General features: G+C 36.9%; 1 protein-coding gene across 4 annotated transcripts in view; it reads left to right on the top strand.

The window, feature by feature from the left end:
• LOC123538317 (caspase-8-like) overlaps window positions 1-22,937 on the top strand; it is a 39,976-nt gene that overhangs the window by 14,625 nt on the left and 2,414 nt on the right. For all 4 annotated transcript variants that reach the window (XM_053529515.1, XM_053529516.1, XM_053529518.1 and 1 more), the window contains exons 6-13: window positions 1,680-1,823; window positions 3,249-3,436; window positions 6,212-6,308; window positions 8,265-8,339; window positions 13,806-14,186; window positions 15,174-15,272; window positions 17,880-18,182; window positions 22,066-22,279. In XM_053529515.1, the coding sequence (XP_053385490.1) occupies window positions 1,680-1,823; window positions 3,249-3,436; window positions 6,212-6,308; window positions 8,265-8,339; window positions 13,806-14,186; window positions 15,174-15,272; window positions 17,880-18,182; window positions 22,066-22,279 (1,501 nt within the window). The remainder of the gene's footprint in view (window positions 1-1,679; window positions 1,824-3,248; window positions 3,437-6,211; window positions 6,309-8,264; window positions 8,340-13,805; window positions 14,187-15,173; window positions 15,273-17,879; window positions 18,183-22,065; window positions 22,280-22,937) is intronic.

The following is a 22,937-nucleotide window of genomic DNA, read 5'->3' on the forward strand; positions in this document are numbered from 1 at the left end:
ACCATAAGACCTAGGCCTTTGATATTTAGTACGAAGCATTGCCTTGTGGTCCTCTACCAAGATTGTTCAAATTATGCTCCTTGGGTGAAAAGAGGCCCTGCCTTGGGGTTTCTCAAGTTTTACATAGACTTACATGTATATAGGAAACAACTTTAAAAATCTTCTTGCCTGAAACTGCAAGGCCTAGGCTTTGATATTTGGTATGCTTCATTGCCTTGTGGTCCTCTACCAAAATTGTTCAAATCATGCCTCTGGGGTGAAAAGAGGCCCTGCCGACGGGGTCCCAAATTTAACATAGACTTACATATTAGGGAAAAAATAAAAATCTTCTTTTCTGAAAGTTTAATTATAATAACCTGATGACCCCAAGCGATTAGGAGTCTTTTGACTGTGACCTTGACCTGCTGACCTACTTTATTGGTTTTTTAAGATACAGCCTTGAAATTTGGATGACATGTATACAGTTTTGCACACCAATCTTAAAACTGACTTTCAGTGACCATGAATGTTACCTACTGACCTACTTTCTAATATTTTATCATCAGTTTGCCATTTGAAACATGTGGCTCATATTACTCAGGTGAGCGATTCAGTGTCATCATGACCCTCTTGTTTACTATGAAAACATAGGACACTGTGCTTATTTACCTCCAATACCCGGTTACAAATGCTTTTTGAAGTGAATTTGAATGGAAATAAGGCCTAAAAAAAATTCTTTGTTTCCGGTAACATGCTAAAAATTTTTAGGGTAGGTAGGTCGGAAACTTTTTTTTTGTTTTTTGGAATTTTTTTTTATTAAGGGAGACTTTTCGGAAATTATTTTTGTGTCAAAAAATGAATGTAAATAAAGGGGTAATGCCTTCAGAGCATCAGTAAGTTGATTTCTAACATCACTGGATATGTTTAAAGCATAAAAAGTGCAGTTTTGCAACTTTTTGTTAAAAAATTGAAAAAAAATATTCTCCAAGGCCATAAAAACATTTAGGGTCGGGCCAAAAATTTAGGGTAGGTCGGGAGACCGGAAACAAACAATTTTGTTTTTTATGCCTAATTGTAAAATTAAGTAATTCTCATAGGTTTCCCAAACATAATCTGTCACCAACTAATTTTCTAAGCCTTCTTAAGAAATATAGCAATAATTTCCTGATATCTAATTGTTTTGTTGTTGTATGATCTTGAGGTCAATGCCTTTAATTTATTGGTTATAAACATATCAGCCTAACAGGAGGAGATAATATCTCCAAAAGAATGATGCTGGAAAAAAGGAATTTTTTTGCATATTTGTCGTCATGGGAGTAAAATAAAGTCATTACATGATTTTGGGGTTACAGACGGGTAATAACCTTTTCACGTTCAAGTAGATTCAAGTATAGAAGATATTGGTTGAATTGCTTATATGTATATATGATAAGTAAAGAAAGAAGAAATTTCAATGTTACAGCAAAAAAAATGCCTTGATATGATAAGAAAAATATTACATTAGATTGTGCCTCTTTACGTAGAAATGATTAAACTTGCTGAATAAAAATGATAAAATACTCAGCAGAGTTTTGTATTTTATTCAGCTCATTTAATATGAAATGTAATAATCCTATAATCATGCAATAGCCAAATATTCTAGTTGTCTTTCCCATTATGGTTACATAAAGCTGCATTTTAAGCTTTGAGTGTTATTCCAGAACCACACCAACAAAGGGAGGGGCTTGTACAGAGTGGATCTGCTGGAAACCTACCAGGACAGGATCAGTCCTCACAGATTGAGCGGTCTATCAGTGCTGGTACATTGAGTGTGCCAAGTGGAGAATTGGAAGTATCTAGCAGAGGTAAGATCTTGGAAACACCAAAAGTCTTGCATATCACCTCTGTCAGTTTGAACCCTGCTCAAGTATTGATAGTGGAAATCTCCGTTTTCGTTCGATGAAGGTCAGTGATTCTACCTTTCTGCCCTCACAACCTGTAATAATGCTCAGAGTTCTTCCTCTAACATTCAAATCTGTCAGTGTGACTCAAAACCCAACACAAAAGATTGCTTTCTAACAGCAATCTGGAAAGTCGACATACAGTACCAGTGTGTCTCAAACCCCAGTGAAGAACTATGTATTGCGGTGTGGTAAGGGGTATGTGCTCCATGGCAATTTGATAAAAGGCATTGTGTTAAATATTATTCATCATCCATCTTGCGATTGAATAATTTCCTTGATAAAATCTAGGCCAAGTTCGAAAATGGGTCATCTTGGTTCAAAAACTAGGTCACTAAGTCAATCAAAGACAAACCTTGTATATGCGATAGAGGTTGTATTTTTCAATTAATCTTCATGAATTTTGGTCAAAAACTAGGTCACTAGGTTAAATCAAAGAGAAACCTTGTGTATGCAATAGAGGCTGTATTTTTCAATTGATCTTCATGAAATTTGGTCGGAATGATTGACTTGCTGAAATCTAAATCATGAATGAATATGGGTTATCTGAGGTCAAAAACTAGGTCGCTAATCTTGTGTATGTGATACTGTTTTTTTTTCAATTGACTTTCATGAAATTTGGTCAGAATGATTGCCTTGAGGAAATCTAGGTCAAGTTTGAATAAGGGTCACCATGGATCAAAAACTAGGTCACTATTTCAAATCAAAGAAAAACCTTGTGTATGCGTTGGAGCCTATATTTTTCAATTGGTCCTCGTGAAATTTGATCAGAGTGATTGCCTTGATGAAATCTTGATCGAGTTAGAATATGGGTCATCTGGAGTCAAAAAGTAGGTCAATAGGTAAAATAAAAAAAAATCCATTTGTATGCGATAGTGACTGTATTCTTCAATTGATCTTCATGAAATTTTGTCAGAATGATTGCCTTTATAAAATCTAGGTCAGTTTTTAATATGGGTCATCTGGAGTAAAAAAAGTAGGTCACTAGGTCATATTGAAGGAAATACTTGTTTCAACTCAGGAGACTACATTTTTGGTCCAATCTTAATGAAAATTGGCCAGAATATTTGTTTCCGTGAAATCACTAGGTCGAACATGTTTACATTGTTATGGTATGTTTCTCAGGTGAGCGACCAAGGGTCATCTTGGCCCTCTTGTTTAAGATACAGCCTTGAAATTTGGATGACATGTACAGTACTCAGGCAAGCGAATCAGGATCATCATGACCTTCTTGTTTAAGTTCATTAGTATATGTAAGGTACCATATAAGTTTTTAATGCTGAATTCTTTGTACATGTACATTTTACTTTTGTTGTTGTTACTTTACAGCAACACTTCCAGAACATCTGATACTGCAAATAGCAGAAGATCTTAAAGAGCAGGTTAATGATATGGGAATTGAGCTCTTATTTTCCAATGCTCAATTGGCGCAGTATGAACGTGAGATCCCTGATACTAAACAGAGGACTGTAAGAATATTACAAGACTGGCAGACAAATCTTGATGATAAAGGAAGGGTATGTTTGACATGTATTTCCTGAATACTGTAAAATCATTTAATTTCGTGGTCATGAAATTTCGTGGTTTTGGTCAAAACGGCAATTTCGTGGGGATATAAATTCGTGGATTTCAACTTTTGAACATAAAATGAATGGGAATTTTATTTGTTCGTTGGGATTAAATTTCGTGGATTGACTTAACAACAAAATCCACGAAAATTAGTCCCACATGAAAATTAATGATTTCACAGTACGTTTTATTTGATTTTTAGCATAACTATACAAAGTATATGGAGATCTCTCCTACTCATCTTGGTGTCAGTGTTCGGGTCCACAGCTTGATGCACTTCAGTGACTCCAGTGATAGCTCTAGTTTCTGTAGATCTGCCCATATCACTACCCAGAATTGATTTAGTTGAGCATGCTGTCTCCTGTAACAGCTCTTGTTAATTTTGTTGTGAGAGGTTTATTATTTCTTAAGCTTTTCATTTTACTTTGGTCAAAGGTTATAAACTTAACATTGGAGACCAGTCCGCCCGCTTAGATCAGTAGGTAGAGCATTTGTCTATGGATTGCGGGGTTGTGAGTTCGATCCTTAGGTGGGGGATAATTGATGTTCTCCGTGGCTATTTGATAAACGACATTGTGTCTGAAATCATTAGTCCTCCACCTCTGATTCATGTGGGGAAGTTGGCAGTTACTTGCGGAGAACGTGTTTGTACTGGTACAGAATCCAGGAACAGTGGTTAGGTTAACTACTGCCATTACATGACTGAAATACTGTTGTAAAAAGGCGTTAAACCCAAAACAAACAAACAAAATTGGAAACTAGTCTCAAAACTCAAGCAGCTGATTGGTTATTTTGAAATCCTTTTTGAAATTGATAAATGAAAAGTAGGGGTGTCACGATATGCCTGAAGCGTACTACGATATATTGCAATACATTATTATGTATTGCAATATGTACCACAATATATTCCTTCTTGAACTAAAGCTATGACCTGAGATTTTTTTACTACTGTAAAACCTTTATACACTGCCATTCTCTTGAAATAAGTTGTTGAAAGTTAACATAAGCTTAAACAAATATCACTCTCAAGGTTTTATAACTTATAAGGGTTTCATGACTAGAACTAGAAACTAGAAAATAATTAACATAAGGCATTTATATGTGTACAAGTCAGTTACATGAAAGTTATTGCATGTACTATACTGCACTGCTCAGCATGTTTAGTTCATGATTGTTTCTACAACTTATTTTTAGGGTATGACCATGTGCCCAACTTTGGGTTTCGCTCTCAGATACTGACAGTCGATATGCATTTAAAAGTTAAATGTCCCGTCGCTGTGTTTTACAGTACCACTGCATAATGGACAGATTACAATATCATTGACTATTTTCTTTGTCTGCAGGTCGAATTCCAACCCAAAATAAGACCTAAGATTTTTCTCTTTGCCTTTTAGTTTGCTATAATTCTAAAGTCAGCACCTCTGTCTGCCATGTTGTTTATATTTGATAATTGTCATAGAAAGATTCATGCGGTAATCAACTGCTGTAAGCACCTGCATGACCCGGAATGCTTATCTATTCGATTAAATTTTTGGAACTTATATTTCAATCGAGCAGACCATGAAAAAAAAAAGGCAATTCGCGAAACACATTTGAAAAAGAAAAAATGTGAGGAAATACTGTAGAAAACCGGTACGTTGGGTGCTTATTATGGTGCAATACAGTTTTTACAACATATTGCAATATACCGGTATACCGGTTTATCGTGACACCCCTAATAAAAAGGCTACATTCAGAGACTGGTTTCCAAACTCATTTTAATATCCTCATGGCCTAGAAGTACTCTTTAGTAGGCATATTCAGTATTTAGAGGTATTTTCCTTTTAGTTTTATGGTAAGGCTACCATTGTTTGTTCTTATATTGATATACAGCCAAACCTGTAATAACACCCACCAAAAGGTACAAAAGAATATGGCTGCTTAAGACAGGTGGGTGCTTAAGGCTGGTGGGTGCTTAAGACAGGTGGGTGCTTAAGACAGGTGGGTGCTTAAGACAAGTGGGTGCTTTAGACAGGTGGGTGCTTAAGACAGGTGGGTGCTTTAGACAGGTGGGTGCTTTAGACAGGTGGGTGCTTAAGACAGGTGGGTGCTAAAGACAGGTGGGTGCTTTAGACAGGTGGGTGCTTTAGACAGGTGGGTGCTTAAGACAGGTGGGTGCTTTAGACAGGTGGGTGCTTAAGGCAGGTGGGTGCTAAAGACAGGTTGGTGCTTAAGACAGGTGGCTGCTTAAGACAGGTGGGTGCTTTAGACAGGTGGGTGCTTAAGACAGGTGGGTGCTTAAGACAGGTGGGTGCTTTAGACAGGTGGGTGCTTAAGACAGGTGGGTGCTTAAGACAGGTGGGTGCTTAAGACAGGTGGGTGCTTTAGACAGGTGGGTGCTTAAGACAGATGGGCGCTTTAGACAGGTGGGTGCTTAAGACAGGTAGAAATCAGAATGTAAGTTTGAGAAGTTAGCTTACTGGCTGTTTAAGGCAATTGACTGTATATATTATATTTGGCCACTAAGACAGGTTCAACAGCAAAAGACAGTTTTGTTAAGCCTACAGTAATAGTGAGTTTGAAATCTGTGTAGGATAAGAATATTTACTAATACTTCACACTTCATTATCTCTCATGAACAGAGTCAATCAAAACTGAGTCTGCTGTTATTTTTGCTTGGTTGCAATTTGCTTCCAAAAGATCTTTTCACAGATTTTTATTATTTATTTTTTATATAATTTCAGATTACACCCACACTATTGTATGTACTTAACAAACTTGGTTTAAAAAATGCTTCACAAGCAGTGAAAAGATGGATAGATAGCATTAATACTGATCAAGGTATGTGTTCAGTTTTATTCCATTTCTGGCTCAAATAAAGAAAACGTTATGGACAGTTGTCCTACTGACTCCATTGGTGTCAGCCTTTGCATTGTCCTTCGTTTCACCTCTTATTACTCAATGGACTAGCTTTAAACTTTTTGACATCATTTTTAACTTAGAATTTTACCTTAAGATAGGCACCTCAGCCTCGGAATAGCCCAGCATGCTTTTTCCCTTGACAACACTCAGTGCTTGTGCTGCCAATCGGCATTATCGCCAAATGGCGATTATTTTACGAAAATGTCTGAAAAATTCCAAAATGTTGAGAGAAATTGACTATTATTTTATAAGCATTATGGTTTGTTGTTCACTGGATTAGACTTGGTTTCTGTAGATGATGCTGCACACGCTTCAAGCACAGTGATATACAGAAACAAAAGTTTACTTAGCCTTTTTGAATGGCTTTATTATTTTCAAAATTACCTTGATAAATACAATATTGTTTAACCCTTAGCCTGCTGGTGGCACAAGTGATATTGCCTTTGTGACCAGTGCAGACCAAGATCAGCCTGCATATCCGTGCAGTCTGATCATGGTCTGCACTGTTTGCCATTCAGTCAGTATCTTTTTGGTAAGCACCCCTTTTAACAGTTAATGGTACTGTCCAAATTGAAAGATGGACAAGTTCATTATAGAAATTTAGCAGGGTAAGGGTTAAATGAACTGTAAAGGTTAGATAGAATGTGACTTTAGTTTTATATATTATATGATAATTTTCCAGTGGAAGCAGTCTGTTGTTAAACTTTGAAGTTTTTATTAGCTCATCTGATTTTTTGAGAAAAAAAATGATGAGTTATTGTCATCACTTGGTCGGCGTCGGTGTCGGCGTTGCCTAGTTAAGTTTTATGTTTAGGTCAGCTTTTCTACTAAACTATCAAAGCTATTGCTTTGAAACTTGCAACACTTGTTCACCATCATAAGCTGACCCTGTACAGCAAGAAACATAACTCCATCCTGCTTTTTGCAAGATTTATGGCCCCTTTTGTACTTAGAAAATATCAGATTTCTTGGTTAAGTTTTATGTTTAGGTCAAATTTTCTACTAAACTATCAAAGCTATTGCTTTAAAACTTGCAACTGTTTTTTACCATCATAAGCTGACCCTGTACATCAAGAAACATAACTCCATCCTGCTTTTTGCAAGAATAACTGCCCCCTTTTGGACTTAGAAAATCAGATTTCTTGGTTAAGTTTTATGTTTAGGTCAGCTTTTCTCCTAAACTATCAAAGCTATTGCTTTAAAACTTGCAACACTTGTTCACCATCATAAGCTGACCCTGTACAGCAAGAAACATAACTCCCTCCTGCTTTTTGCTGTATTTATTGCCCCTTATTGACTTAGAAAATATCAGATTTCTTGGTTAAGTTTTATGTTTAGGTCAACTTTTTCTCTTAAACTATCAAAGGTATTGCTTTGAAACTTGCAAAACTTGTTCACCATCATAAGCTGACCCAGTACATCAAGAAACATAACTCCATCCTGCTTTTTGCAATAATTATTGCCCCTTTTGGACTTAGAAAATCAGTTTTCTTGGTTGAGTATTATGTTTAAGTCAGCTTTTCTCATAAACTATCAAAGCTATTGCTTTAAAACTTGCAACAGTTTTTCACCATCATAAGCGTACACTGTACGTCAAGAAACGTAACTCTTTCCTGCTTTTTGCAAGAATGATGGCCCTTTTTAGACTTAGAAAATCATGGATAGGACAGTATTTCAGGGTATTATAAAAAAAAAATCAGATGAGCGTCAGCACCCGCAAGGCGGTGCTCTTGTTTTCATTACTAATTCCTTTAAAAAAACACTTAATTGTTGTTATCTTCATTGCTAATTACTGTTTATTAAATTTTGAAGATGTGATATGCATACCGGTAGTAAAAATGTTATTCCTTATTTTTACTATCTTTTACATTTTAGCTATTCCACAGCAAAATATGGCAGGCTTTGAGCCATCGGGTCCACCTGGGGATTCAGAAAATGTCTGTGTTAGCAGTAAGTGTTAAACTGTAAAAGTTTTATGTAATGCCACACATCTAAGAAGATGTGTTGTTTTTGCACACTGCCAGTCCTTTGGTCAAAAGACCATGTGATTTGCACTCATCCATTGAAGAATGCTTAGGTCTGAAGTTGTCAGACTTCACAATATGATTATCTGTGTTCAGAAGAAGACCCTGACGTGTTGTTTTTGGAGCCATATGTAGATATCAAGGTCGCAGAGACTTGAAAATGTTTCTGCTTAATAACTGAAGATCCCTTAGCTCTGTTGCCATCAAACTTTATAGAATGATTGTCTGCGGTCAGAAGATGACTCTTATGGGGTCATTTGGTCAAAGGTCAAAATAATGTTGAGAATGATACTGTTTCTGCTCATAACTTAACAACCCTAAAGCCTACAATTTTTAAACTTATATAGCCAATAGATGATTCTTATTGTTTAAAAGGTCAAAAGTCACAGTGATGTTGAAACTGAAAAATGTTTCTGGTCTATAAATGGAGCTGTACTGGCTCATCCTGGTCTGCACTGGTTGCAAAGGAGGAATCAGTTGCTGCCAGCAGGCAGAAGATTTAAAAGTGTCTTTATTAGGGGTGACTATTGAGGCCAATTTTGACTATTGCAATACTATTGATATTGCTTAAAAACTATTGCGATACTATTCTATTGCAGGTTACTATTGCGATACTATTGCAATAGTAATCGGCCATCATATTTTATACAGTAAAGCTACCAACTGGCATTGTTACACAGTGTAAGAGACGGCACTGTTTATAATTGCTGTTAACACACATTGAGATGTTTGTATAACTGAAACGGACAGAAATAATTCTAATATTAAATATTTCTTGCCTTCCTTGGCTTTGGAACAATAAGTAAAACAGTAAACCTATGCAAGGTATACTCAAACGAATCGGCCATTTTGTTGCGAATGTCAACATGTTTACATGTAATAACCCAAAGCATCGAAAAAGACGAAAATTAACGGATCGGATTAAGGTGTACCAGCACTAAATGAAGGGCCCTACCGAACAGTTTGTTGTATAATACAAGTGGCCTTCTTTCTCCATGTCCATAGTACATTTTCTCATCTAAAATTAACAGGTTATTTAAACATATTTAATCAAAGTTTCTAAGAAACTAAATTTATTGATTATCTCCCAGACTTCTCAGTCCTTTATGGTAGTTTAATTCTGTGAGGGTAATTATTGTAATGGAGACGTAAACATTTTCCGAGGCGCAAATGAAAGCTGGCTGTGTTTCTTGGTTTATAAATTATAAATCATTTCTGTATTTACTAAAATTTCAAAACTGTCGAAACTATCGATTGTTGAAGGAACTATCGGCGATTGTTATTGGATCATGACTTTTCTATCGATGCATGCTATCGGGACACTTAGTATCGCAATGCATCGATAGTTCGATGTATCGTTACACCCCTAGTCTTTATATTTGAAAACTTCTAAAACCTTACAAAATTAATTTAAAATTCTTTTTATTGTAATAACTTTCTGATTTTTGGAAAACTTTACAAAAATCTTTAGGTGTGCCACTTTAAATGTGCGCATTTGTCAAGAAATCTTGAAACAATTACCGGTATTAAATTTGTATTATTTTTGTCATATTCTAAAATGGATTTCTCTGTTTACTGACTCTTACACTAGAATGATGTCGCGTTAACATGCAGTGACGTCAATGTTTTTGTTGCAATGAAGGAAGAGCGCTACTATATTTTGGTTTCTGTTTTAGATTAAGGGAATATTAGAATCGAAATTATTACGTCCGACATATAACTGCACATTGTGCATAAATAAGTGTTAAAACACTCTTGTACTATAAATAATTTCTTAAAATGTAGATATTGGATGATAATCCTTATAAAAATTTGCATTGATTTTGCACCAATTCTTACGACTTCCAGTGTAATAATTGCAGTGATAAATTTGCTTCAAAGTTTAAACTGAGTCTGTGATAAAATTAATCATCAATGATAGAACAAACACAAAAGGAGTCAATCTCATAGTCATTGTAGAAAAGGATATCTTTGCAAAGAATAAAATTGTTGTATATTTATATAGAAATAATGGATAAATTGACTAAAAAGTGAAGTCCACCTGGACAGTCATAACACTTGAGCATGGCATGCTAGCTTCTAGGATCATTAGATGTCTGTCTTCAATCTGTCCGATGTCCCTCCCTCTGTTGTTCATCATACACAATTTCTTTAAGAAATATCACCTCCAAAACCACTGAGCCATTTTCAACCAATCTTAACAGGAATGTTTCTTTGGTAGTCCCCTTTTAGATTCCTTCAGTTCTTCTTTGTCTGTGCAGAATTCTTGTTGGCATGGCGACCAAAATGAAAATCTTTTAGTCTTCTTTTCAGAAACTACTGACACAAGTTTAAAATAGTTTCATAGAAATGTTTCTGAAGTAACTTTTGATCAAATATGTTCAAATTATTATGTTTTCTTAAAAGAAAGGCCACCAGGGGCCAGGGCTAGTTTTTGTGTGGAGCACATGTCCATATGTCCCGAAATCTAGTGTGTGTAACTCCTTCTGCACTATTTATATTAGTCTGATGACTTTAAAGGGGATGGAATGTTTTCTGTGACTATTTTCACTGCAGTTATGGCCCTTTGATAATTTTTGCTATATAGAGGATGGCACAGTATGTAGGGGCATCTATGTCCTATGGACACAATTCTAGTTTTTACTGGTACATCTAATTTCTTGTGTTTCTTGATATTGGCTATAAGTATCATGTCATCATCCCCCTGCCCATTACACCCTCCCTCCCCACTTTCTTTGTTTACTTTTTAGCTCACCTGAGCCAAAGGCTCATGGTGAGCTATTGTGACCGCTCAATGTCCGTTGTGCGTCGTGTATCCGTCAGCATTTTCTAAAATAATCTTCTTCTTGACAACCACTGGGCAGAATTACACCAAACTTCACAGGAATGATCCTTGGGTGGTCCCCTTTCAAAATTATTCAAAGAATTGAATTCCATGCAGAACTCTGGTTGCCATGGCCACCAAAAGGAAAAACTTTAAAAATCTTCTTCTCAAAAACCAGAAGCCCTAGAGCTTAGATATTTGGTATGAAGTATTGCCTAGTGGACCTCTAGCAAATTTGTTCAAATTATGACCCCGGGGTCAAAATTGACCCCGCCCCAGGGGTCACTTGATTTTACATAGGAAAATTTTAAAAAATCTTATTCTCAAAAACCAGAAGCCCTAGAGCTTAGATATTTGACTTGTAGCATTGCCTAGTGGATCTCTACTAAAATTGTTCAAATCATGACCCCGGGGTCAAAATTGACCCAGCCCCAGGGGTCACTTGATTTTACATAGGAAAATCTTCAAAAATTTTCTAAAAATAAACCAGAAGGCCTAGGGCTTAGATATTTCACATGTAGCATTGCCTAGTGGACGTCTACAAAATTTATTCAAACCATGACCCCTGGGGTCAAATTGACCCCGCCCCAGGGGTCACTTTATTTTACATAGGAAAATCTTCAAAAAATTTCTAAAAATAAACCAGAAGGCCTAGAGCTTAGATATTTCACTTGTAGCATTGCCTAGTGGACCTCTACAAAATTTGTTCAAATTATGACCCCCGGGGTCAAAATTGACCCCGCCCCAGGGGTCACTTGATTTTACATAGGAAAATCTTCAAAAAATTTCTAAAAATAAACCAGAAGGCCTAGATCTTAGATATTTGACATGTAGCATTGCTTAGTAGACTTCTACAAAATTTGTTCAAATCATGACCCCTGGGGTCAAATTGACCCTGCCCATGGGGTTACTTGATGTACATAGAAAAATCTTCAAAATTTTCTAAAAATAAACCAGAAGGCCTAGAGCTTATATATTTGACATGTAGCATTGCTTAGTGGACCTCTACAAAATTTGTTCAAATTTTGACCCCGCCCCAGGGGTTACTTGATTGTACATAGGGAAATCTTCATAAATTTGCTAAAAATAAACCAGAAGGCTTAGATCTTAGATATTTGATATGTAACATTGCCTAGTAGACTTCTACAAACTTTGTTCAAATCATGACATCCGGAGTAAAATAAGCCCTGCCCCAGGGGTTACTTGATTGTACATCGGAAAATTTTCCAAAAAATTTCTAAAAATCATCAGTTTGACATTTGAAACATATAGCTCATATTACTCAGGTGAGCGATCCAGGGCCATCATCACCCTCTTGTCTTGATATGTGTCTAAGTATTCTGTGTCATTGTTCCACTCCCTCCTCTGCCCCTTCCCCCTGCAACAAACACACACAAACACAAAATGTTGTTAACCTTCCATATTTGTTTTTGGAAACTTTATAAAACTTCCTTCTGTAAAACACAGGCCCCATCTCCAGATAATTTCACAGATAAATGTCTCTCTTCCCCCCGGGGGAGACATATTGTTTTTGCCCTGTCTGTCCATACGACACACTTCATTTCTGATCAATAACTGGAGAACCATTTGATCTAGAACCTTCAAACTTCATAGGGTTGTAGGGCTGCTGGAGTAGACGACCCCTATTGTTTTTTGGTCACTCTGTCAAAGGTCAAGGTCACAGGGGCCTGAACATTGAAAACCATTTCCGATCAATAACTAGAGAATCACATGACCAAGAATGTTGAAACTTCATAGGATGATTGGTTATGTAGAGTAGATGACCCATATTGTTTTTGGGGTCACTCCGTCAAAGGTCAAGGTCACAGGGGCCTGAACATTGAAAACCATTTCAGATCAGTAACTTAAGAACCACTTGACCCAGAATGTTGAAACTTAATAGGTTGATTGGTCATGTAGAGTAGATGACCCCTATATTTTTTGGGGTCACTCCGTCAAAGGTCAAGGTCATTTCCGGAAAATAACATGAGAACCACTTGACCCAGAATGTTGAAACTTAATAGGATGATTGAAAATGCAGAGTAGATGACCCCTATTGATTTGGGGTCAGTCTATTAAAGGTCAAGGTCAAAGGGGCCTGGTCATGTAAAATCATTTCCGGAAAATAACTTGAGAACCACTTGACCTAGAATGTTGAAACTTAATAGGATGATTTTACATGCAGAGTAGATGACCCCTATTTATTTTGGGGTCACTTGATCAAAGGTCAAGGTCACAGGAGCCTGAACAGTGACTTGAGAACCACTAGGCCAAGAGTGTTGAAACTTAGCGGGATGACTGGACATGCCAAGAAGATGATCCCTATTGCAGCCAACCATCAGTGTCTCTTTTTGACTTTTGTTCCTGACCCCTATTGACTTCTTGCCTGTAGCACTTTGCAGTTGGGGAGACATGCGCTTTTTTACAAAAGCAATTTCTAGTTTCCTTGTGTGATCCCTTACCAGGACTGTTCAACCAAGCTGTGAAACTCGGGTGAGTGATCTAGAAACATCATAGCCCTCCTGTTTAAAGTTTGGATTAAGTGAATAACATGTTTCTTTATTTTAGTGAGACATGCTCAAAACGTTGCAGAGCAGATACCACCACAACAACATTTGGAAAATGTACAGGTGGTAGAAAATCTTCAGCAGCTACACATTAGTCCAAACCAGCTGGCAGAAAACAGATGTTTGTATGTGAATGGTGAAGCTGTTTATAGGGTAGGAGAGCAGATTGTTATTAACCCAGGAGTAAGCCGACAACTTCAGCCAATGGTAATACCAGGTCAGGGTGAAGGTCAAATATTACCTGGACAACAAGGGCAAGGTACTGCAGTGGGTAATCCAGCTAGGGTGTCTGGACCGGTTCTTCAAGGTCAAGGTCGGCAAAGTGAAGGGTTAACTGCACCACCACCTCTGAAGCAGTACAGAATGAACAGAGATCCTAGAGGTACCTACATGTATATATAGAGCTTTTCATTTTGGACAGTTTTTTGTGCCTTTCAGTTGATTACTGAAATAAAATATAATTATAAAAGATTATCATCTGATAAACTCATATTATCAAACTGTGAAAATATCAAATTATAATTTCATTATATTTGTTGATCTACACTTCATCACAAAATATGTAAAATAGAAATAACCAGAATTAAAAAAAAAAAAGACGCAGAGGTACTTTTAATATCTTAAACAATATAAAGATAAATTTCCCACCATGTTTTTAAATGTTAATAATAGATCTATAAATCTCATAGAACTATTCGAGTTTTACCAACATAAACATTGTGATGTCGAGCCTGATCTTTCTTGTACCATTGTGCTTGTAAAATGGATAAAATTTTATTTACACCAGTGAAAAGACCTCCCTCATGAAATTATTTTTTCTGAATATTTCTGAAACATTTCTGAACATAAGACTGAACCCTGTCTGAACATTTTAAAGCAGTCTGAAACTTTCTGAACAGGGACTTTATGTTATAAACATTTATGATTTTTTGTGAACTTGTACTGAAATGTAACGGAAAGATTCAGAAATGAATTCAGATAGTTTCAGAAGATGATTTTTTCTGAACTTTTACTAAATTGTTTCTGAATCTGTTTCCATGCTGGTCGCAAACCCACTATGTTGGTTTTGTCATGGCGCGGCTCAATTATTATTTCCTTTGGTGATTACTGATTAATCACCATGTTTTTAAGCTGCAGCAAATTTCCCGCTAGCACAAGCATATTAGAATTGTGGGTATTAATCTGCCTCGTGTCATAAAACACACTCGAGTTTCACGACTTCTTAACACTGCAAATAAAGACTGCTAACTATGAAACCACTGAGTAAAGCCTTCACAAAAATGACCCACTCTACAGTTTTTTTGTGACAGAAGGGAAAAACAAAACACTTTAACCCAGTTGCTAGTTATAATTTCAAAATTGTTTTCAGGTTGGTGTGTGATCATCAATAATGAAAAATTCCATGTAGATCGCGGAGATAGGGAAAGCAAAGAAATGCCCCCAAGGAATGGCACAGAAAGGGATGCAGGTATTACAAAGTTAACACTATTTAGATTTGTTGTGTACTTAATATAGTGCTTCTTTTTATTCAGAGATTAATATTTACAAGGTTTCTGAAACCTCAAGCCTTTTGAAGGTAATTCCGCATTTTTGAAAAATCACAAGTAATGGTGTGATACCATTTTTCCATAAGTGTGATCGAATAATGCCCAGATTCGGCATATGGAAATATAAGCCAAGCCATGAATTAATGGCATCCCTTGTATTAATTTATAAAGGCGGCAACATTTCTGCCTTTCTGAATATTAAATATATGAACAAAAATTTTGACACTTGAAAAAATCAGATTGAAATTAGCAGATCTCTTCAGTCATGAGCAAGAATCTCAAAAATTAGCACATGGACCTATACATTTTATTTTAACTAAATGAAAGATGGTAAGTGAGTTTACAACTTAGAGTAGTTACATTTAAATCTGCAGTGTAGTATTTTTTCTGTACACAAAAATGTCATCAGACTGTGATTCCCATTGACTCTTATTAATAATACTTGACAGAGATACATTTGTATTATATTTTTCAAATCGGTCTAGCAAAAAGTCAAGCACATGACCTTGTTATTAGCCCACAATCATCAGATGGTGGGCTATTCAAATCACTTTGCGTCTGTGGTCCGTCGTCAGTCCGTCCGTTAACAATTTCTCGTTATCGCATCTCCTCAGAAACTACTGGGAGGATTTTGACCAAACTGTGTCAGAATGATGTATTCATACCCTAGTTGTGTCCCTCTGAAAATCAGACTGGTTCAACAATATTTGAATGAGTTATGGCCCTTTGTTTATTTTTATAAGTTACATAGATTTATATAGGGAAAAACTTTGAAAATCTTCTTGTCCAAAACCACAGGGCCTAAGGCTTAGATGGATGGATGGATGGATGGATGGATGGATGGGTGGGTGGGTGGATAGGTGGGTGGGTATTAGGTAGGTAGGTGGGTGGTTGGGTAGGTAGGTAGCATTATGTAGCGATCCTCTACCAAGTTTGTCCAAATTATTTCCCTAGGGTAAAATATGGTCCTGCCCCGGGGGTCACATGGTCTTTATAGACTTATATAGGGAAAAAATCTTCTTGTCCAAAACCACAAAGCCTAGGGCTTTGATATTTGTAATGTAGCATCATCTAGTAGTTCTCTACCGAGTTTGTTCAAATTATTCCCCTAGGGTCAAATATGGCCCCGCCCCGGGGGTCACATTGTTTATATAGACTTATATCTAGGGAAAAACTTTAAAAATCTTCTTGTCCATAACCTACAACATTCATATTTGGACCACATGTATAGTTTGAGTGGCTAGATGAACATTGACATGAGTTCACCTTGATCTTGACCTAGTGACCTACTTTCACATTTCTGTAGCTACAGCCTTCAGATTTGGACCACATGCCTAGGTTTGTGTACCAAAATAAACTTTGACCTTGACATTGACCTAGTGACCTACTTCCACATTTTTGAAGGTACAGGCTCCAGAATTGGACCACATGCATAGTTTCGTGTTCTGAAATGAAATTTGGCCTTGATTCTGACCCAGTGACCTACTTTCACATTTCTTAAGCTACAGCCTTCAAGTTTGGACCACATGCATAGTTTTGTGTACAGAAATGAACTTTGACCTTGAAATTGGCCTAGTGACCTACTTTTACATTTCTCAAACTACAGGCTTCAAATTTGGACCTCACGTATTGTCACCTTAGTGCAAAAAGTGGATAACTGCAATGACTTAAAGATGGACTTACTCACTTTTTGCGCTAAAGAGATGGCATAGTTTTGTGTTCGGTATTGGAATTTGACCTTGATTTTTACCTAGTACCTACTTTCACAGCCCGCCCGCTTAGCTCAGTAGGTAGAGTGTTGGTCTACGGATTGCGGGGCCACGAGTTCGATCCTCGGGCGGGGCGTATGTTCTCCATGACTATTTGATAAACGACATTGTGTCTTAAATCATTAGTCCTCCACCTCTGAACATGTGGAGAAGTTGGCAGTTACTTGCTGAGAACAGGTTTGTACTGGTACCGAATACAGGAACACTGGTTAGGTTAACTGCCCGCCGTTATATGACTGAAATACTGTTGAAAAACGGCGTTAAACCCAAATCAAACAAACTTTCACATTTGATGATTTCTCAAGCTAGAGCCTTCAAATTTGAAGCTTTTGTGTACTGAAATGAACTGTGACCTTGATTTTGAACTAGTCTTGAAATTTGGAACATTCAAATATGGCTCAATGGTGGGCGCCAAGATCACTGTGTGATCTCTTGTTTTAATTGATGCAATTTTCTGAGTATATCTTGATGTTTTTAAATTAATTTTGTGGTTTAATCAAATTCTATGTTGTACAAAATATTTTATTTGAACATCAAAAACTACCATAAAAAGTGGTTTTGCTACACACTACAGATGTATCTTAAATGTTTTTCTCCCATTTCTTTTAAGGTAAGTTCAACTACATGTAACACGTAGAGATCAGATTACTACAAAAATGTTCAGTGCAATCAGATGTCCGGCATAGTTGATAAAAAAACTGAAAATGAAAAATATTAATTTTTGTAATTTTTATTGGTGATCTTCCTTTCTTCTTTCAGCGAGTTTGGAGCATATGTTTAACAAACTTGGATTTATTGTGCAAAGACACAACAACTTATCCAATACACAGATGATGAACGTTTTGATAGATGCTGCCCATAATGTTGATCATACTTGTTTTGATTGTTTTGTTTGTTGTATTCTGACACATGGTGTGTTGGGTCATTTGTATGGATCCAATGGCGTCCTTATTTCCATCCAGGACCTGACATCAACGTTCCAGGCTAATCGTTGTCCTACGCTGGCTGGAAAACCAAAACTCTTTTTCTTACAAGCCTGTCAGGGTAGAGATAAAATGGAAGGTAAGTAACAGATAGAGTGTACTTAATTATCACCCGCTGAAGTTGACCTTACATTGCAGTATTAATTGTCAGTCTGTGCAAGTATCTTTGTGTTATCAGCTGTTGTTTCCGAGGATATGATAATAAATGAAGGTTAAGAAAATCCTTTAAGAAATCATGAAATAAGGGAAGAAACGAAATAATGACTACATTCCACTGCAAGCTGAAAGTATCACATGGTTGATAGGATCACATTGTATGATTAACTATCTTTCGTAAATATTGAGTGCTTTTTATGCCCCCACTTTGGGGTGGGGGTGAGGGGCATATAGATTTGCCCTTGTCCGTCCGTCCATCCTTCAGAGAATGTTGTGTCGCGCCTAGCTCCAAAAGTATTTGACGTAGAATCACAAAACTTTACAGGAATGTTGGTTAGCATGTGTAGTTGTGCACCTGGGGTTTCGCGTCCGGATTCATTCAGTCGTGTAGGAGTTATGGCCCCTGACTTTGTAAAAATTGGTCATTTTAGTGTTGTGTCGCGCCTAGCTCCAAAAGTATTTGACGTAGAGTCACAAAACTTTACAGGAATGTTGGTCAGCATGTGTAGTTGTGCACCTGGGGTTTCGCGTCCAGATTCATTCAGTCATGTAGGAGTTATGGCCCCTGACTTAGTAAAAAATTGGTCATTTTAATGTTGTGTCGCGCGTAGCTCCAAAAGTATTTGACCTAGAGTCACCAAAGTTTACAGGAATGTTGGTCAGCATGTACAGTTGTGCACCTGGGGTTTTGCGTTTGATCTGTGTCCTTTGTCATGTAGTGGGGGCATCTGTGTCCCATGGACACTTTTCTAGTTTCTCTTTGCATTAAATTAGATTCATACGGTTACAGTTCACTTAAAGGGCAGTATTTAGCTCGACCATTCAGAGAATAGCACACCAGAGTATCTATTTCACCTTCGGCATCACATATTGGTTGATGTTTTTTGTGCAAAGTCAAATCTCAGTAACCATTGCATTATGTATTAGATTGAAATTTTATACAAGACTCCCTAGTCATCAAACCTACTGAAATATCCAAGTTAGATCATTCTTGATTTTAATTTAAATAAAGGATAATTTTCAAATTGGAATATTCAGTTAAAGTTTTGCATGCAACTTAGTTTCAAGTCATATCTAAGTTACAGCATTGAAACTTCACTTAGTGCTTCCTTGTCACCCATCCTCAAACATGTTAAATATAATATTATACCAAGTTAGATCATTATATCGCAGGCTTAGCGCAAAGCGGTTGTAACTTTCATGAAATAAAGAAGGAGTTACAACCGTTTTGCGCTAAGCCCGCGATATGTCCCACATGTAGTGGTTGAGACATTGATTTAGTGTCGTCTCTCCGTCTGTCTTTTATAAAGTTTGTCCACATAACTCCTCTGATGCCACTGGGCAGATTTACACCAAACTTTATATGAGTGATCAAGCCTAGTTGTGCATGTCGTCAGCATTTTCCAGTTCAATGATTTTCAGCAGAGTTATGTTACTTGGTTCATCAAATTTTATGATGTTTTGGCCACTTCACTTATATTATTGGACGGATTACACCTGACCTCACAGGAATAATCAGTGCCAAGCCTCATTTTGCATGTTATGGCATTTTTGGGTTTAATGATTTTCAGCAGAGTTATGGCCCTTCATTTGTCTTATTTTACCTATTCCGGGCAACTGCTCTGATACCACCAGGAGTTACACCAAACTTCAGAAAAGTGATCATTGCCATAGATACCTAGTTGTGCATGTTATCGGCATGTTTTAGTTCAGTGTTTCTTAACAGAGTTACATGTGTTGCCCTTGATTTATCAAATTTTATGATGTTTAAGCCACTTCTTTTATGTAATGGGACGAACTTCCACCAAACATTACATGAATGGTCATTGCCAAGTATCATTATGCATATTATGGGCATGTTCTGCTTCAGTGATTTTCAACAGAGTTATGGCCCTTGATTTGTCATATGTTACAATGTTTACACTAGTATCATCTTTTATATACAGTTAGGCTCAGGAGTGATTAGTGTGTAGTATAGCATGTTCTGATTTAATGGTTTTCAGGGAAGTCATGCGCCTTAATTTGTCAAACTGATCTGTGCTACTTCTCCTATAACACTGTTTGGAATTCCACCAAACATTTTGTAACTCTACTTTGAATGTTCACACAATTATGCCCCTTTTTTCGACTGGGAATAGATTGAAACTTCACACACTTGTTATCTGTGATGATCTGACATGCATTGAATAGGGTTCATAACTCTGTTTTGCATTTTTGCAAAGTCATGCCACTTTTTCAACTTTCATATTCATTCAATTGACAAGGCTGTTGAAAAGTCGAACATTGCTGTCCTCTGACAGCTCTTGTTTAGTTATTCATGTTTCTTGATATTGTCTCTTTATGTCTGGTCATCTGCATTCAAACCAGGGTTGGCATAAAAGTGGGAAATACTAGTTTTTACAAGGACAGCGGGAAATACAGGAAAATAGTGGGAAATACAGGTATTTCCCAGGAAAAAAAGTGGGAAATAGTTGGGAAAAGTCAACATCTCGTTGTATGAGCAGAAACTTAAACAAATGTAATTCAGTTAACATGAAATATTTCTCCCAATTAAAAACAAATAATATAAATATTCTTTTTAAGCACTAAATGTACTAAAATCAAGTCCTAAATTTTTATTTCAATTGTTTTTTTTTCTTTTTTGTTTACCAAAAATGCCTATTACTATTGAGAATCAGAGCATCACATTGTGATGCCTAATTATACAGTATTAACACCTTTTCACAATAACTGGGACTAATACTCTTTTCACACTATGTTGGCCCCTCAGTTGTCATAATCAGTTACCTGTACAATGTATAGGTAATCTATTAGCCTGAAGCTGTATTTGTCTGACTGGTAATACAATGCTTAATCTAGCTTCAGCTCTGCTGATTTCTAATCATGGTCACTAATCGTGGTCTGACGGTATCTCACTCATATCACATAACCAGTTAGATTTTGTAAGTGAAAGGGTAAACATGAAGAGGTTCAAGCCAAAGGATCCAGTTTGGGATTTTTACGATGTTTTTGAAGATGGTTCTAAAAAGACTGTGACTTGTAAAGACTGTAAGACAGTTGTAAGTGGCAAGAGTGACCGTTTAAGAGCACATACAGCAAAATGTAATGGACCAATTGAGTGTTCCACTCCTAGCCAGTCAGACCATGCATGTATTGAACTAGCATACATTTGTTTACTTCTAATTTATCGATGTGACTAAAATGTTTGCAAATTTATTGAATTAATTTATATTAAAAAGTAAATTTTCATGCCAAAAATTTTCAAATATTGAGTATTTCCCACTTTTGTGAAATTTGGATCATTTTCCGGGACGGGAATTACCGGGAAATACCTGTGGTAATTCCCGCCCCCGGGAAATACTTGCCAACCCTGATTCAAACCTACATTACACAACACATCCCCACATTACCCTCTCCCATCAAGTATCAAAAAAGAACTTTTTCCCTTTTGGTTCCTAATGCTTCTTGATTTTGTGTATTCACATACTGTCCCCCCACACACATAGTCCCCCCCACCCCAACACACACAAACATATTTTTCTTAATTTCTTGTGTTTCTTGGTATTGTCTCTTATTATCCCATCCCACCCAAATAACACCACTCCCACTCATTTCCCATCCTTTGATCATGTTGATATGTTTTCTCACTTTCTTGTGTTTCTCAGTATTGTTTCTCAATCAACCAACCCCCTACTCTCACCAAACATTCCACACTAAAAATAACCCCCTTACAGAATGTGCTCATTCTTTGTGGAGAGCTTTCATGTCTGCTGACAACTCTTCTTATATATTTTGAATATCCACAGGTGGGGCAATTCAGCAGGATGGACCAACTCCAATTCCTGACAAGAATAATGATATTTCTACAGACCAAGGAGATTCAAAAGAAATGATCCCAAATGAAGCAGATTTTCTGCTTGGCTATGCAACCGTTCCTGGTTACGTGTCATTCAGAAGTAGGAACCATGGATCCTGGTACATTCGAAAGCTTTGTGAACTGTTAGAAAAATATTCCAACAGGTATGGTCATTATATTGTTTACATGTGGTCTAAAGTTCGAGACATAAGACTTAGTATGAATTTCAGTCTTGCAAAACAGGGGCCTGTCTCCTTGGCTGAATGGTTAAGGCTGTCCAAGTTTGAATCTCCTGCCCACCACCTTTGTGCATTCGAGCTCTTCTTCATCTTTAGGGAAAGCAGTCCATATGGATCTGCAGGCTGATCTTGGTCTGCACTGGTCGCAAAGGCAAAACCACTTGCCAACAGCAGGCTAAAGGTTAATGAGCTCTTGTGTCATTTGATGTATGTTGTCCATCTGTTCATTGTCCATCTCTCATTCACAAATTCACTGAGTTACGTTCTACCACACTTTACTGGACTGTTCTCTTGGTGGACTGCTTTCAGATTTTTTTACATCCAGATCATCCATGCCATGGTAACCAACAGGAAAAGTCTTAATCTTCTCAGAAACTGCTTGTCTTAATTAAGAATAACTCCACAGCAATAAGTCACCCTCCATACTGTTACTTAACCAAACCATTACACTGCTAAATTACCATAATGAACTTTTCCATCTTTCTATTTGGACAGTACCATTAAGTGTTAAAAGGGGTGCTTAAAAAAAGATATTGACTGAATAGGGAACTGTGCAGATCTTGATCACACTGCCCGGATGTGC

Source organism: Mercenaria mercenaria, chromosome 18 (genome assembly GCF_021730395.1).
Source record: "Mercenaria mercenaria strain notata chromosome 18, MADL_Memer_1, whole genome shotgun sequence".
Classification (NCBI taxonomy): domain Eukaryota; kingdom Metazoa; phylum Mollusca; class Bivalvia; order Venerida; family Veneridae; genus Mercenaria; species Mercenaria mercenaria.